Below are 15,750 nucleotides of genomic sequence, written 5' to 3' on the forward strand. Positions count from 1 at the left end.
CAGAAGATACGGAGATAAACATTAAGTCCGTTTTCAATGCTAATTCCTTCACCCGAAACCCGAAGAAGTGGGAACGACCACCCGACTATCCAGGTGTGCGTGGGAATGTGGAACAACCTCTGATAAGTTGCATGATGGCCACGTGTCCTTCAGATGTGAATCGCCAGGGGCACCCGACGTCGTCTTCACGCCGGCCGCGGACATCGTCTTCTCTGTCGTCGCCGTAGGAGTCCTCCGTCGCCAAGTTAGGGCACGGACGATCGATCTGCTCGGCCTCCTCTCCCACTCCGTCTAGCAGTTCTTCGTGTGGTAAATAAAACTTCCTTTTTACGGCCCCTTTGATTCTATAGATCCTTCACTTTCTACCACAAGCAGTTTCTGTTCACACAAGTTGGATCTATTTCATACTGCATCTCATAATATGCCTAGTATGTTCACTTATGCTTCACAAAGTAGTTAGATTCCTCACTTGTACTTATTCATGGATTCGTACAAATCTGGAACCAACTCTCTATCTATGAGTGAATGTCTTCGCACTATGAGGTCAATGTCTTCTAAACTGATTTATCTTCAAAATCTTCTGAGAATGCATATGACCTCTTCCCCTTCCTTCGCACCTTAATGCTGTCACAGGTACATGTCCGTGGGAGAATCCCTTGGTTCTCATAGTCTGCATTCATTTGCAGAATTCTTACAACATCATATAAATTCTCCCGAAGCCAGTTCCTGTTTGACCAGCAAGTGGAAGCCTTTGAAACCTTTGAACATGTTGAAGCCATTCAGTTTGAAGATCATGGCTACAGATAAATCAGCAAGGAAGGGTGGCCGACAGCGTCGAGGGGGAACATCAAGAGATCTGCCTGATGACCTCTCAGAGCTGTACAAGACAGACCCAGAAGAGGATTACAATCAGCGCAAGACACGAATCCAATGGATTCGAAGGTACTGGGATGAGCAATGGTTCAAGTACAGGTTTGTGACCCAGGAATATGCAGAGAAGAATGCCATCAAGCGACCATGGAGAGACATCCTATACAGAAATCTTCAACCCAGGTCCAGAGATGAAGCCGTTGAACAAGGCTTCTATCCCTGCATGGTCCGTGGACCACAGCCTGCAGATGTTGATCCATCGTCATTGCTATGGTGTCGTGATGACAATATGTTCAAGCGCAACTTCCAGTTTGCCAAGAACTTGGCTAAGCAAAACAAGAAGACATTGGGACTAGACTTCAACCCTGGTCCTTCTGCTCCCCGTGCCGATGGCACCCGCGAAGCTGAACCCAATCTTATTGGGCCCTTCTACAACCTGGAAGGTCTCATCACTCATATCATGGTTCAAGGGACAGCCGTGGATGAGCCTGCAGATGACGCTGAATCTGATGAAGCGCCTGCACCGCCGAAGCCAAAGAAACTGAAGAAGCCTAAAGCTTCAAAGCCTGCTCCTGCACCAAAGGTCTTACATGCGAAGCCACTGGCTACTGCACCTCCTGAAGACATTGTGCAGTCTGAAGAACTATCACGTATCTCCAAGAAGACTGAGATGAGAAAGAGTACTGATCAGGCACTGACTGGTGCTGCTATTCTGCGCAATGACGCCATTGATCTTTCCAGCGATGAAGATCTTGCAGATGACGCTCTTGAGCAACTAATCAAGAGCAAGGAAGAAGCAGAGATCTTCAATGATTTGCCTCTCTTTGATGTGGCAATCCTCCATAACTTCATTGATGAGTGGTTTGACACGCCCAACCTCAGCTTTGAAGATCTGCAACTTCCAATTGGCCTCAGTGTCGCCTTCCATGGCGCCATTGCTTCTGAGCTATCTCTAGCTCAGCGCATCATTGAACTGAAGCAAAAGATCGACTATGAGAAAGCTCAGTTCAATAAGAACATGGCCAAGCTCAGCGTGCAAGATGTGAAAAACTTCAAGATTATGCTGCACGAGCTCAAGGAAGCCTTTCTCAAAAAGCGTGAAGAAGCTCAAGGTTCTCGTGAACGCATGAAGAGCCTGGCTGACAAGTGTGTGCAAGCCTACAATGAGGCTGAGAAGCGCAAGGCTCTTGGTCGTCCTGGCATCGACCCAAGAATGGCTGCAAAGAAGAAGAAGACCTCAACTGACCAATCTGCACCTTCAAGGCAGGAAGAACCTCGCATAGTCTTCCCAAGCAGCATGACTGGCTCGAAGCCAAAGGTCAGGTCAACCGCTTCAGAACTGAAGAAGACGAGGACTGTCGAGGCTGAAGCCAGAAAAAGGAAAAATCCTGAAGCTTCTGATGTTGCTCCCTCTAAGAAGAAGCGCAAAACCAAGAAGGATCGGGCTGCTCCCACAGAGCCCTTAGTTGTTGAACCTATCTCAATGGTTCGCCCTGCATCTGAACACCACGAGCGCCAACTAATTGTTCATGAGCCTGCTTCCACAGAGGCTCCTGATGCTGAAGACATTCCAGCAGTTGACCCCACCGCTACTGAAGACATTGGTCACCATGACAATGTTGAAGATGATGAAGTCCTTCCTCAGATCGAGCACCAACTGGTATCATCGCATGTGCTTACACACAGCGAACTCATCAGCATTGGTCGTCCTCTGAAGCCAACTGCTCAGGATGCATCGTGGGCTGATCACCCACAGAGACAAGACACTCCAAGCTCTCCCCAAGCAACCCCATCAGTGCAAGAAGAGGATGACTTTGAGGCCCAGCCAACTCCATCTCCACAGGCGTCGCCAGCGCTACGCAGGCTTCGCAAAGGACCAAGGTCTCAAGTCCCTCTTCCAAGCGTTCTAGAAGGAGAAGTGCACCACCAATCTGTTGCACGTCAAGTGTTTCCAGATGCCACTCCTACTGTGACTGTCTCTGAGTCTGAAGCCAAAGGTGCTGAAGACAATCCGGCTGCATCAGTCGATGAAAAACAAGAAGAAGATCGTGTCCCTACACCCCCAAACTCTGAAGAAGTTGTTCCTGAAGTGAACGTGTCTGTGCCCGACCCTCCAGCTCATCAAGTGGAGGTTGAGAATCTTGAGGCTGCCACCACCAACACAAATGAAGCCAATGACATAGTCATGGCTGAAGCAAATGTGGAGCCTGCACCAACCAATGTGCCAGAGGCCAATGAAGGCAATGATGCAACTGCAACAGATGTGCAGCCTGACGCCTCTGTTGATGCCACTGCTCCTGTTCCACCACCAAGGCCACACACTATCGAGCAAGCATTCAACTATGGCCAACTTGTCACTGTCAAATGGCCTTTTCTGACTCCTCCACCTACTACTGGTCCTCAGTTTGACTATCACATTGAGCACAGGCCTCAGGTTCAGAAGCCAATACCAAGGTTGCCCAGGTTTCTAGGCACTGCATCTGCACCCGGATCGTTCAATATCAATGGCTTCAAGGCACACAACACCTTCTTTAATAGCGCCAAGAACCCCTACACCAAGGCAAGAATATCTTCTGATCGGTTCTGGAGTTATCAGCAGCGCAGTTATTACTCATGCATTCTGTACAATCAAGGTCGCATTTTCCCACATATGCGTCTTGACACTGAAGCCATAACTGGACTACCCTATTTGGAAGAAGCTCTGGATTGCTTCAGAGAGTCAGGCTTGCTGCAGTTCGTCACTGATAAGGAGCACTGGAATGAAGAATTGATGCTCCAATTCTATGCCACTCTTCATATTCGTGGCTACAACAGGGATCCGAAGACTTGGGTCCTTGAGTGGATGACAGGCAATGTTCATCATGAAGCCAAAGCCTTTGATATCATTGAGCTTACTGGCCTGCCCACTCCAGGAGATTTGTATGAACCTGGTTGTCAGCTTCACAGTGCTGCTATGGAAAGCATCTTCCACAAGCCTGAGCCCAATATGAGTCAGATGCTTAGCATGATGAAGCCTTTGCTTCCAGATGCTGAATATCCTAAGGAGTTCTATGTTGAAGACCTTGAGTATCTGCCACGTAATATCTATCACATCATAAGGCGAACTCTCTGGCCCATCAAAGGACATTCTCCACATGCCAAGCTAGAAGGCGCAATGAAGACGTTGGTCTTTCATATTCTTCATGGCAAAAGCTTCAATGCACAAGACTTCTTTATTTGCCAGCTTGCTGCATCAGGATCTGACATTTTTGGCTTGAAGTTTTACGCTCCATGGATAATGCGGCTGATCAAACTACACTCAGCTGTCACCTATCAGCCCTATGCTCGCAATCATCGGATCTTTCTGCCTGACGTCGATATGTCAGTTGAAGCCATCTATCCAGAGCCTACCAAGGAGCCTCTTAGTCTTCAGAATGCTGAGAATCAAAGCTTCTCTCAAAACATTGAAGGAGTTCAAGCAGTCTCTCGTGTTTATCTTCTGGCTGGCACTACACGTGCACCTCACCGTGCCCTCACTGAAGCCACTGACAGCATCATTGCCCAACGGCCCAAGAAGCGATCCTGTGTTCTCAATGACCAAGAGCTTCTGGTTGCCCTTCATCAGAAACAGAATAGGCATCATGACTAGCTGAAGCGCCAAATGCAAAGCCTCTTGGTGGACGTAAACAGGATTCGCAATCTTGCCACCAAGAATGCCTTTGTTGCCCATGAAACCTGTCGGCGTACATGGAAAGGGCTGACGCTTATGTGCTCTGAGAATGATCTTCAAGAGGATGGCTTCTCTGAAAGCTTCAAGTTTGACTCGACACCTCCAAGAAGAACTGTGCTGCGACGAACTCCGTCTCTTGAAGACTCTGAGTTCTCTTCCTCCGCGGCAACTGTGAATGCCAGAGTGATCGATGACGAAGACGATGCTACTTCACTGCCCCCTACTTCTACACGCATCAACACTGCCCCGAGTTCGTCTGCACCGCCTAACAACACCGACGACCTTGCTGCTTCACCTACTCCTCATGGGAACGAGTAGATGCTCTATGTCTTCAAACCTTTTTGGTCCTTACTGACAAAAGGGGGAGAAGCATATGAGTTTGATAGTCTTCAAGCGGGTCCATATGGGCGGTTGCTTTATATTTTGCCTAGTGTTTACAACTCTCGTTTTAATACATTTGGTTCTTTGAGTTGTAACACTTAAACTCGATGGCCGTCTGCTACTTATTTGCTATTCTGTGATGCGATGATAAATTCCGCACTTAGATCATTTTGCAGATGTCCATTTTTCATTATGCATGTCATTATCTTCACATACTTTTCATGCATGATGAATTGTCATCATAAGTTGAAGAGGATCTCCACAAGTACAACCTGCCATGTGCATTTGCATTCCAAAAGCAAATTACTTATATGCACATCTTCAGGGGGAGCCCTTGCAACTTATGAAGACAATCCCCTATCCTTTACAATTTCACATATTATATTCCCCGTTGAAAACTTCAACTAGTTTGTCATCAATCACCAAAAAGGGGGAGATTGTAAGTGCATCTAGTGCCACCCCTAGTTGGTTTCGGAGTATTGACGACAAACCTAGTTGAGGGACTAATGTGTTTGTGAGAATTGCTGGATAACACAGGTAGAAGTCCCTCATTGATTCGGTTTTCCTACCAAAGATGACCCCTAAAAATGTAAGAAGACATTGAAGACAAAGGTGGTATGTGAAGACATTCACATTGAAGACTATGACAAGAGAAGACATCGCATGAAGACTATGGAGCGCGAAGACTTAGTTCTTTCGTCATTCTTTTTCTTCTTTGTTGAGTCATAGGAACCACCGTACTGTTAAGTGGGGTCCAAGAGAACCAGTCAGAATGACTGAAGTGATACTTAACCAAAATCCTATGTCTTCGAGTGAAGACTATGAGAGCAAATCTTGTCCAGAGTTGGATAAGTCAGCTTTACTTGTAGCCCAAGTAAAGTTGTTGTGTGTGTTTGAAATCTAACCGTTGGAACACGTGTCAGTTCCTTAGTGACCCAGGGTCATTTCGGACAAATCAGGTCGGGTTGCCTAGTGGCTATAAATAGCCCACCCCCTACAACCATAAACGGCTGGCTGCTCAGAGTTAGAGTACGGCTTTTGTCGTTTGAGAGCAACCCACCTCGAAGCCTTTGAGAGAGAATTCCTTGCGAGGATAAAGCCCTAAACACCCAGAGCCAAAGAGTGTTAGGCATCACTTAAGTCTTCCTGTCTGTGTGATCTGAAGACTTATTACACTTGAGGACTGTGAATCCTCCAGCCAGTTAGGCGTCGCGTTCTGAGCATCCAAGAGTCATTGTGGATCGCCGGTGAACGAAGTCTGTGAAGGTTTGGAAGTCTACCTTGAAGACTTACCAGAGTGATTGGGCGAGGACTGGGTGTCCTTAGCTTAAGGGGAATAAGGTGAAGACGAGGTCTTCTGAGTTGAATCTCAGCCTCCCTAACCAGACGTACAGTTGTCACAGCAACTGGAACTGGTCCAACAAATCATTGTCTTCAACAAGTCACTGGTTTCGTCCTTCCCTTCCCTTTGCTTACTGTTGGTCCTTGTGAAGTCATTGTATGATTGCATTATCTTTTGTCTTCACTGAGTGACGACTTGTTCTGATTGGCTTCACAATATCTTCCTACCTGATCTTTACTGCCTAGCTGCTATTAGTCATTATGCTTTCACTTCATTGAATACTTGACTATGGTTTGCCTAGTGTAGTCTACCTTCCGCTGTATGGTAATAGGTTTATTTCTATCGTTTGTCTTCGAAACTTCCATGTTTTGAAGACTTCCATAAAAATCGCCTATTCACCCCCCCCCCTCTCTAGTCGATCACTAGCACTTTCAGCGGCCAAAGGACACAATCAATGTGAAATCCCTCCTTCGTCCCATTGGATGGATCGTTTGGCCGGTAGATCTGAAAACCTCATCAGAAAAAACCCTACCCTTGGAGAAGTCCAAGCCAAGGGTAGATCCACCATAGGAACCCATAAGAGATGGGTATTGCCTTGATCCAGAGGAGACGCCAGAGAGGATGATCGAAAGGGATCCACATATTAGTGGAGGAGGATGGAGATCGCCGGTGGTGAGGTCAGCGCTGTGGTGGGAGGTGGGAACATCATGACTTCTCCTTTTGACATCTTACTTCATCCTCCATGTGTTGTATGAGATTTTACTCTTGACGCAAGCTCATGGAAACAAACCTAACCCCGCATATAACTCTTACATAGACCATGGGTTAGTACACAAAGCATAATGGATAGTGCTTACCATACCTCTCGGTACATCTTGTACGCTTTGTGTGTTGATCAACTAGATTCACTCTTTGACTTAGTCTTGATCAACCTTGTATCATGTCTTCTCTATGACCAATCTTTGAATAATTCCTTGAATAGCACCTTGGTCATCACATATTCTCCTTGAAACCAACAAATGGACTTCAAGAAATGTCTATGGACAAACCCTTCAAATATAGCTTAAGGTAACCATTAGTCCATAGAGATTGTCATGAATTACCAAAACCAAACATAGGGGCACCATGCTCTTTCGCTAGGCTTCTAATTATGAGGACAAGAGTATTAGCCAAGCTCTAATTAGTAAACTAGGACCAACTATAACATGAACTAGAAGACCTAGAGGTTAGAGGGGAGAGGGAGGGCTGCCACCAAGGAGGGAAACACTCCTTGGGGCGTCCAGCCAAGGGGAGGAGGAGTTGGACTCCTCCCCCACTCCTATTCAGCCTTCTTCCTTAGGGAAGGGGCGCCTCTCCCCACTTGGACCCTTGTGGCCCAAGTTGCTTTCCACCTCTTGGCCTTTTTAGGCCCGTTGATATTAAATGAAATATAAAATTGTTCTAAATAATTTCATACCATTTTATATATAATTCAACATTCCGGAAACATTTTCCACCTATATATCATTTATCGATAATACCTGGTATTACTCGATATTCAACGGAACCCTTTCGGTGACCTCGAAACACTTCCGGGTCCTCTTGGAACTACTTTGAATATTGATGTGACAATTCCACAAATATATTCTCATCACTCCCATCCTACTAAAACTCAGCAGATCATGATTGCCTTAAGCTTGTGACCCCGTAGGTTCGGTAACTCATAGACATGAATGAAACCCCTTTGTTCAATGACCGGCAGCGGCGCTGTGGACGTTCGTATCAGTGCCTGTGAGCACATGAATGATATTAGAGTGAACCTTAGGCTATCATTGATGTTCCATTTCTTCGCGATACTTTACAAAACCTAGTGTGCATCGGTATCCTGCTGAGTCATCACCATGCTCACTATACCGTTGCTCCCGTTAGCGGTTTTGTTCTTCTTTCTCGTTGACGTGTTTTGGCATCCCCGTGATGTAGTCACATGTGTCTGGCGAGACGATGATGGATGTTGTCACACCGAGAGGACCCTAAGAATATCTCTCCGTCGTCGTAGGAGCAAATACCACTCTCGAGCTATTTGGCCACTTGCCAAACTTTCCGATGAACCTGTAAATTGTTGTTATGATCATCGTGTTACGGGTGACGTTGGAGCAACCCCAAAGCCCACTGTACGGTAGGAAGTGACCACGATACTTTCATGGTCTAAGGAGAAATATCACACGTTAACACTTCGTGTTATTACAATTGAATGCAGACGATATTAACTCAATTCATAACAAACAAGATTGGGTCGATTCAATATGGTCGTTCTTCCAACGTCATAATCTCAATGTTGTTTTAGGACTATCATTACAATTAACGATATCCTAAACCCGCAAAATGTGATCACTAACAATAATTGAGCTAGTCTTAGAGGCGTGACTAGGAACCTTTTATTTACCGTTTATCATTCCACACGTGCATATGAGTTTTCCACTAAATCGTATATTCCAGGATCATAGCAGTTATAGCATAGAATATAAACTCTTAACTATGAATATGGAAATATAATACTTCCTCCGTCTCAAAATAAGTGTCTCAACTTTATACTAACTTTAGTACAAAGTTGTACTAGAGTCAAGACAATTATTTTGAGACAAAGGGAGTAATACAAATATTATTACCTCTAGGGCATATTTTCAACCGTTAGTCCCAAAAATAATATAATATTACATATAAAACATCCAAGATTGATACTATAATATCATGGAACAATAAAAAATTATAGGTACATTGGAGAAGTATCAGGTTTGCGGGAGTCCGGACACCCGAAACGTAGGACTCCGACACCCCGGCCCACCCAATTCCCACTCCTAGTCTCATTTCCTTCCACTCTGTTCCTTCTCTCCTTACTTTGCATCTGCACCCTCCACCTCCACCGCCGTTGTTGTTCGTCTCCGGTCGCCACAGAGGCATTGCCGGACGTCCGCAACCAGCACCGACGCGCCCGCTCACCGTTCCAATGGAGCTTTCAGCCTAGGAGCCGTTTGTACCCAGGTACACTCCGCCCCTGTCGACGACCTCCATGGCAGACACCACGCCTAGCAGGTGTTCGGTCAAATGTCATTGAGCTTATTTTCAAATGTTATGTTGTTTTTAGAGTACGAAGGATGGTGAGCTACTCGACCATGGGGGATGAGTTGCTGTGCAATGCGTGGCTGGCCGTATCCGCTGATTTCATAGTCAGGACCAGGGAGTCGTCCTTCTGGGAGCAGGTGCATGAAAAGTTTCACGCAGAAAAGCACATTGCACCCTACGACGTGTACATTATGCGACCATGCAATGTGAGGTCGTTGTTGTATCACTGGCACGCTATCCAGGTCAACGTCATCAAGTACTGCAACTTGATCAGTCAGCTCGAGGCAAGGTGGCCATTACACGCGGGCATGGAGGAGACGGTAAGTTTTGCTTCCTTTTGCTATACTTGTTGATTGATTCATTCACTCAATATTGGTCTACATATTATATGTAGCCCGCACGAGCCGTCGTGTTGTACCACAGGTCAGCGGGACGTCCATTTACGTGCACACACTGCTGGATGAAGCTGAAGGGAAAGTATGTGTAGGAGGACATGATCTGTTCCTGAAAAACTTGTCGTACATCCAGGATCTAATCGAATTTGAGATCTTGTTGTACTAGACTTAATTTGCATGCTATGTGTGGATGATTTGTGTTATTTTTTATCCGGACTTTGATGAATATCGACCAGTTTGAATGAATTTCATTCCGTTAGTTAAAATGCGGTCTGAAATGTATGCGACTAGCGTTGGATGGCTTTCTCCCACATCCATGTCCGCGGACTGGTGTCCCATTGTCCACGAACGGATGCAGAAGGTTTTTTACGGGTTGCCATTAAAGATGCCCTAAACGTGTGTGCACATCCACGTGTTGTACTTTGTTTGTCTGAAAATATACAAAATGCCTTGACGCGCGAGATGATCGGTTACTCGCGAGGGGAAAGTGGAAAACGGACTCCACTCCGCTGTCACACCAGCAACGTGGGGTTCCCAGGCTTTCAAATCCCAGATTTGTTGGCTCCCGCCCTCCGGCGAAAAAGAAGGAGCCGCTCCTCAACAACAACAACAAACTAGTACAAGCAGTACAGAGGACGAGGATTTTTAAGTGGCTGGAAGCCAGCACGGGGGCAGAGGCGATCATGAAGGCGAGAATGTGGAACAGGAGGCAGGAGGGGACACCCCCCATGTGGGACGGAGATGACCCGAGATGAAATACGCCCTAGATAAATAAACTACAGGGCCAGCCAGTGCCCTTGTCCGGGTCTCTCTCTCCCTCTCTCTCAGACTTTTGTAAGTATTTCATTTTTTAAACGCAGATAAAAACAGCCCCTCCCCCATTTAAAAATCCGAGGTGGTAGTAGGGCACACCATATGATGGCGCTGGTAGGACATGCATTATGCAGTCGGTAGATGAGGGGGGTTGATAAAAAAACTCAGCAGCAGAGTTGTCTCTACTGTGAGTGACAAGCAAGCTCCACACTGACCGCACGCAGTAATGCAGCAAAGGTAAACGGAAATCAGAAGCCACATGAAACTCGATCTGAATTTCGAGTGGCAGAACGGATCAGTTTCCGCACAAACCCAAGCGAAAACAGAGAATCCAATGTCCGAGACAGGACCTAAACCTAACCTTTTTAGGTGTGTTCCGGTCTCAAGAGACCTTTTAAGATTTTGCAGGCAGATATGAGTAGATGGCTTGTGTGGACGGCAACATACGTTACGCATCGCCGGCATGGCCGGTTGGCCAAGTAAAATACGAACGCCATCATCAGGGCACCACGCCGATGAGATATACTAAGAAAAAAATCAAGGGTCTCCTCCTTCTTTTCAGTTCAAAACCAGGCCCATCTTGAAATAAACACCAACCAACCAAGGCGCCAGCACACAGCATACACACCCCATCGCGGCACATTCTCAGGAAATTACGGTAGGCGTGTGTGTGTTGTTTCGTGCTTGCCATGTCCTGTTGGCGCCAAGTCTATTGTGGAAACATAACAGAATGACCAAATTTTGCTCATCACCTTGTTTGCACTCTGTGCTTGGCACATTAGCAAATCGAGTGCCACTGTCTATTCCTAGAGATACTTCACATTCTTCTTCCTTCTCTCAGTAGCTATACGCTACTTGGAAACCAAGCCTTGGCATGGAAGTTGGAACCACGCCACATGATGAGAATTAGTCAAAAGTTCAGACTAGGGAGTAGCAGACATAAACAGACTAATAAATACCGAGAGGAAGTTCAATTTGAAGATATAACCAGTAGTGATAATCCATTGTTGACATGAAATCCATATCTGTGCTGGTGCCTCTGCCGACCATATTAGGGCTCCATTGATTCAAAGAGTTTTCATAAGAATTTTGGAGGATTAGAATCCTTAGGGAAAAAAATCTATGTTGGTTGTTTGATTCATAGGATTGAATCCTTGTACTACTTCCCATAGGATTTGCAGCATCCACCCAATGCAATCAAACAGTCAAAAATCCTGTAGGATTGGATGAGCATGACATTTTAATCCTATGCTTTTCCTATTCCAACGTTTTCAGAATCCTGCGAACCAAAGAGGCCCTATTCTATAGCAAGTACAGGTCATCATATAGACAAGGTACTAATGTGAATTATCAGATGGACATCAATGGGACCCCTAGTCCCCTTACCAAATTTCAGTTCAGTTAGTTCTCTTTTTCTTTTCTCTTATAAAGATTCTGCTCTGTTGTCTCTAAACATCTAGGCAAAATACACTATGGCAAGATCTGTCCCTAAGCTTTATGTCATATTCTAGTCCTACAGAAGTTCAACCCCAAATAATACCACTAAGACTATTTAAACATTGCTAAAATAAACAGTTCAATTCAACAACATAAAGTGCACAATTAAGTTGCACCAGGAATAACCAAGGGAAGCAACATGAGCAAATATCAATACTGTACCATAGAACAGTTCCACTGGTTAAAATTATCCTCTCGGCTCACAAGCAATCCTTGAAATGACATGATAAATGCTAAATGAGCAGAGTGTGAACATCGTGGTAAGAACCTAGAGCAACATCATTACACTATTAGAGTTACCGACACAAATGTTGCTAAATCCACTAGTCCTAGCTAAATAAGTTGCGATGAAAAGCGATACGGGGTGTCCAACAACCAAGATAGTAGTTTCCTTCGCAACATTTTAATTGCAAGACAAAATGAACATTACTGGAGTTGAAGATGCCTGCGAACGGTGGCGGCGACCGACGATCAGCACCGCCAAGCTGATACTGATACAAGCTCGCCACGCTGCCAATAGAGAGTGAGCGCAACCCCGCGTTTCTCGACGTGGAACCCTCGGACCTGCACCCGCTTCAAGAGGCAGTCGGCCTGTGCCTCGGCAAGATTGCTGAGCGGCACAGGTGTGAAGCCAGCAGCAGCAAACACATTCCGCCATGAAACTGCTTTGTCGGTCTTGCGCCGCCCAAGCACCGCGTCTTCGACTCTTGGTTGGATCAGAAACTTCTCGATCTTACAGGCAGAATCGGCGTCAATTCCAGCAGCATCAAGCGAGTCAAGGAGGAACATGCAGGATTGAAAGCAATGCAGGAAGTGCTGTGAGAACGGGAGGTCAGCACGATCAGCTCCATAGTCCATGGCGACCACAATCTTAGGACCAAGCTGTTTCACCAACCGAAGGATTACAGCCAGCGGTGGTGCACGAGCAGAGCAACCAACTGGGAGGCTCACAGCTACAATTTCGTCGCCAGTAGGAGAAATGAGCTCAGCCGGACTGAAGGCATCAAGACTGACGGCATTGAACTCGAAGGGAATTCCAAGATCAGCAGCAAACTGCGTGAGGTTATCCTGAGTAAGATGAAGCTCCAGTGGATGGTGAGAAGCATCTGAAACGAAGGCCGTCAGCTTCAGCAACGGCAAAGCCACGCCGCCAGTACCACGGCGATGAGCAAGCTCCTGCAAGAAGGAAGCCCACTGCCCGCCTACACCAAGATCGAAGTCAATGACATGGATGCAGGAAGCGGCGCTGCAGGCGATTTCGTCGAGAAGCGCCTGCGTGGCCGTGAAGTTAGCGAACTGCAGCATGGGCGACAGGTCGGAGAAGGACTTGTAGGCCGCCAGCTTGAGGGCGACGTCGAGCGGTGAGGTGATGCGGGAGGCGCCGTGGTGTCCATCGGCGAGCGCGAGGAGGAGGGCCTCCCTGAGATAGGAAGCCGACCGGAGGAAGGGCTTCCCAAGGGGGGGAAGCTGGTGATTGAGCCGCGCCAATATCTCACGCGCGCCAGTGGAATTACCGGCCTCAGCTGCCTTTGCCGCCGCAGCCAGCTCGTCCAGCAGCTGCTGCTGCGCCGCCTCGGCAGCCGTCGTCTTCATCGCCCCGCGAAGCGGGGGCGGCGAAGGCTGGAGCTGGAACGGGAGTGAGCCATGTAGCAGGGGAAAGGCCGCCGCCGCCGACGTGCCCAGGTGGTTTCGGGTGAGGTAGAGGTCGTCTGGAACGGAGTGGTGGCGTTTGGGCGGTGGCTGGTGGAGTTGCGAGCGCTGGTTGTGATCGGAGAAGGAAGCGAGGGGCATGAAGAAGGCTGCGGCGGGAGGCGGCGGTTGGTGCTGTTGCTGGTACTGGTTGAAGAGGCCATGCGACTGCGGTCCGAGGAGAGGGGGCTTGGTGTCGATACCTTCGTGGAACAGAATCGGAGGCGGCGGGGGCTGGAGAGAGGCGGCCTCCGGTGAGAAGAGGCCGAAAGCCGAGGAGGCCTTGCTGCCGCCACCGCCACCCCCGCCGGTGGTGGTGTGCGACATGGCGCCGGAGGACGACAGGTCGGAGGAGGCGCCGCCGAGGTGGTGGTCGAGCGAGAAGCCGAGCGGGTCGACGGCCGAGAATCCGAAGCCGCCCGCATTGTCGACGAGCGGCTGCTGATGCATTGGAAGCGGCGGGACGGGCAGCTCCAGGTCGCCGGCGGCCCCCATGATCCAGTTCAAGAAGGTCTGGTCCTGCCCGGCCGCCGCGGCCGCCGCGGCGCTGCCGAGCATGGCGTCCCAGCCCTCCCCTCCATCCAGCGCCCCAGGAATGGGCGGCAGCTCACACCCACCACCACCTCCACCGGCGGCGTGGTCGGCCCATTTGGTGGCCTCGGCGTCGCCGGCGCTGCTCTCGGAAACCGCCGCCACGCCGGTGGAGTCAGCCGCGCCGCCGCCGAGGGACGACGACAGCGTGGACGCGGAGTTGGGCGGGCTGCTGAGCCTCCGCGAGCAGTCGAGCACCGACCGGGGCTCCACCAGCAGCTTCCCCGGCGGCCAGTAGCACAGATCCTTCCCGCCGGCGAGGCCCACTCCCCCGCTCCGCTCGGCCCCGAACAGCGCCGCCCTCATCTACCTAGCCCCGCAGCATAACAGGCAGGCCGGCGAGATCTGGGGCGGCGCGCGCGGGGGATTGATTTTCCTTTGCTGGTGCGTGCGTGCGTTTGGATGTGGCTCTCCTCTCCCTCCCTCCCTCGCTCCCTGCCTTGGCCCTGGCGTGCGAGGGAGAGTATACAACAGGGTACGGGGGAGGGAGGTGGGGGCGGGCAGAGAGAGCAGTGTGCGCCCTTGCCTGCCTGCCTGCCTTGTGCTGCCCCGCTGCTCTCCCCCCTCTCTCTCTCCTCTCTCTCTCTCTCCTCGCTGTGTGGTGCTGTGGCCTCGTCTCTCCCCTCTCTCTCTCTCTACTGCTATCTTCCCTGGATGCGTGCAACATAAAAAAGGTTAAAAAGTGTACCCCTCCCCCCCTCTCTCTCCCCCCATCGTTTTCAGTCTGCTTCAAGCCCTCTCCCCCTCTCTCTCTGCCTTCTTCCTTTTTTATTTTCACCCTAGGTTGTATTCCATGTTTTATCTGCTCGTATTTTGCTTGGCGACGGCAATGCATGGGCTTATTTCTTTGTGTGGACTGTATGCGTACGTAGGTAGAGACCAAAATTATTGCGGTGAGCTGAGCTGAGGCTGAGGCGAGAGCTGAGACTAGTCGTCAATCATGCGGAGGCGGGAGGTGTTGTATTGACCGCGAGAAATCGTTGGGACTTTGACGGCTGTTTTGTTATGTTGTATACAGTGCTGGGCGGTGGCACGTACGGTGTGTGAGTCACGTTCGGTGTCGTAATGCTACAGTGCCACTACCGCCGTAGACTGAGATCGTGCTGACGATGGGCGGACAGGCAAATCATTAAAATCGGAGCCTTAATAACCCTCCTGGAAACCCTTGAAATTGTCGTTTTCGTACTGAGCTGAAAAATAACAATGGTGATTTATTTAGCGACTTGTATTCATCGTACTACGTACTAACATCTTGGCATTTTAAACGGAGCTATTATTACTGCTCACTTAATATCATATCCTTTTCGGCTGCTCCAGCTTTTCGAGGAAACTTGTCTTAGCCTGGCTTACATTAAAAGCGTGCT

The 15,750-nt window shown here is 48.6% G+C and overlaps 1 protein-coding gene across 1 annotated transcript; it reads right to left on the reverse strand.

Moving 5' to 3' along the window:
* Positions 1-12,246: 12,246 nt before the first annotated feature.
* LOC125513977 (DELLA protein RGA1-like) lies at positions 12,247-15,026 on the reverse strand. The gene has a single exon (XM_048679214.2). It carries the CDS (start codon positions 14,690-14,692, stop codon positions 12,578-12,580), a length of 2,115 nt encoding a protein of 704 aa, XP_048535171.1. The 5' UTR covers positions 14,693-15,026; the 3' UTR covers positions 12,247-12,577.
* Positions 15,027-15,750: the final 724 nt, after the last annotated feature.

The sequence above is a fragment of the Triticum urartu genome, chromosome 6A, assembly GCF_056163025.1.
Source record: "Triticum urartu cultivar PI428250 chromosome 6A, HENAU_Tu73, whole genome shotgun sequence".
Classification (NCBI taxonomy): Eukaryota; Viridiplantae; Streptophyta; class Magnoliopsida; order Poales; family Poaceae; genus Triticum; species Triticum urartu.

Bases quoted from the DNA above. Each gene is read 5' to 3' on its own strand.
- LOC125513977 (XM_048679214.2), bottom strand. From the start codon at position 14,692: ATGAGGGCGGCGCTGTTCGGGGCCGAGCGGAGCGGGGGAGTGGGCCTC.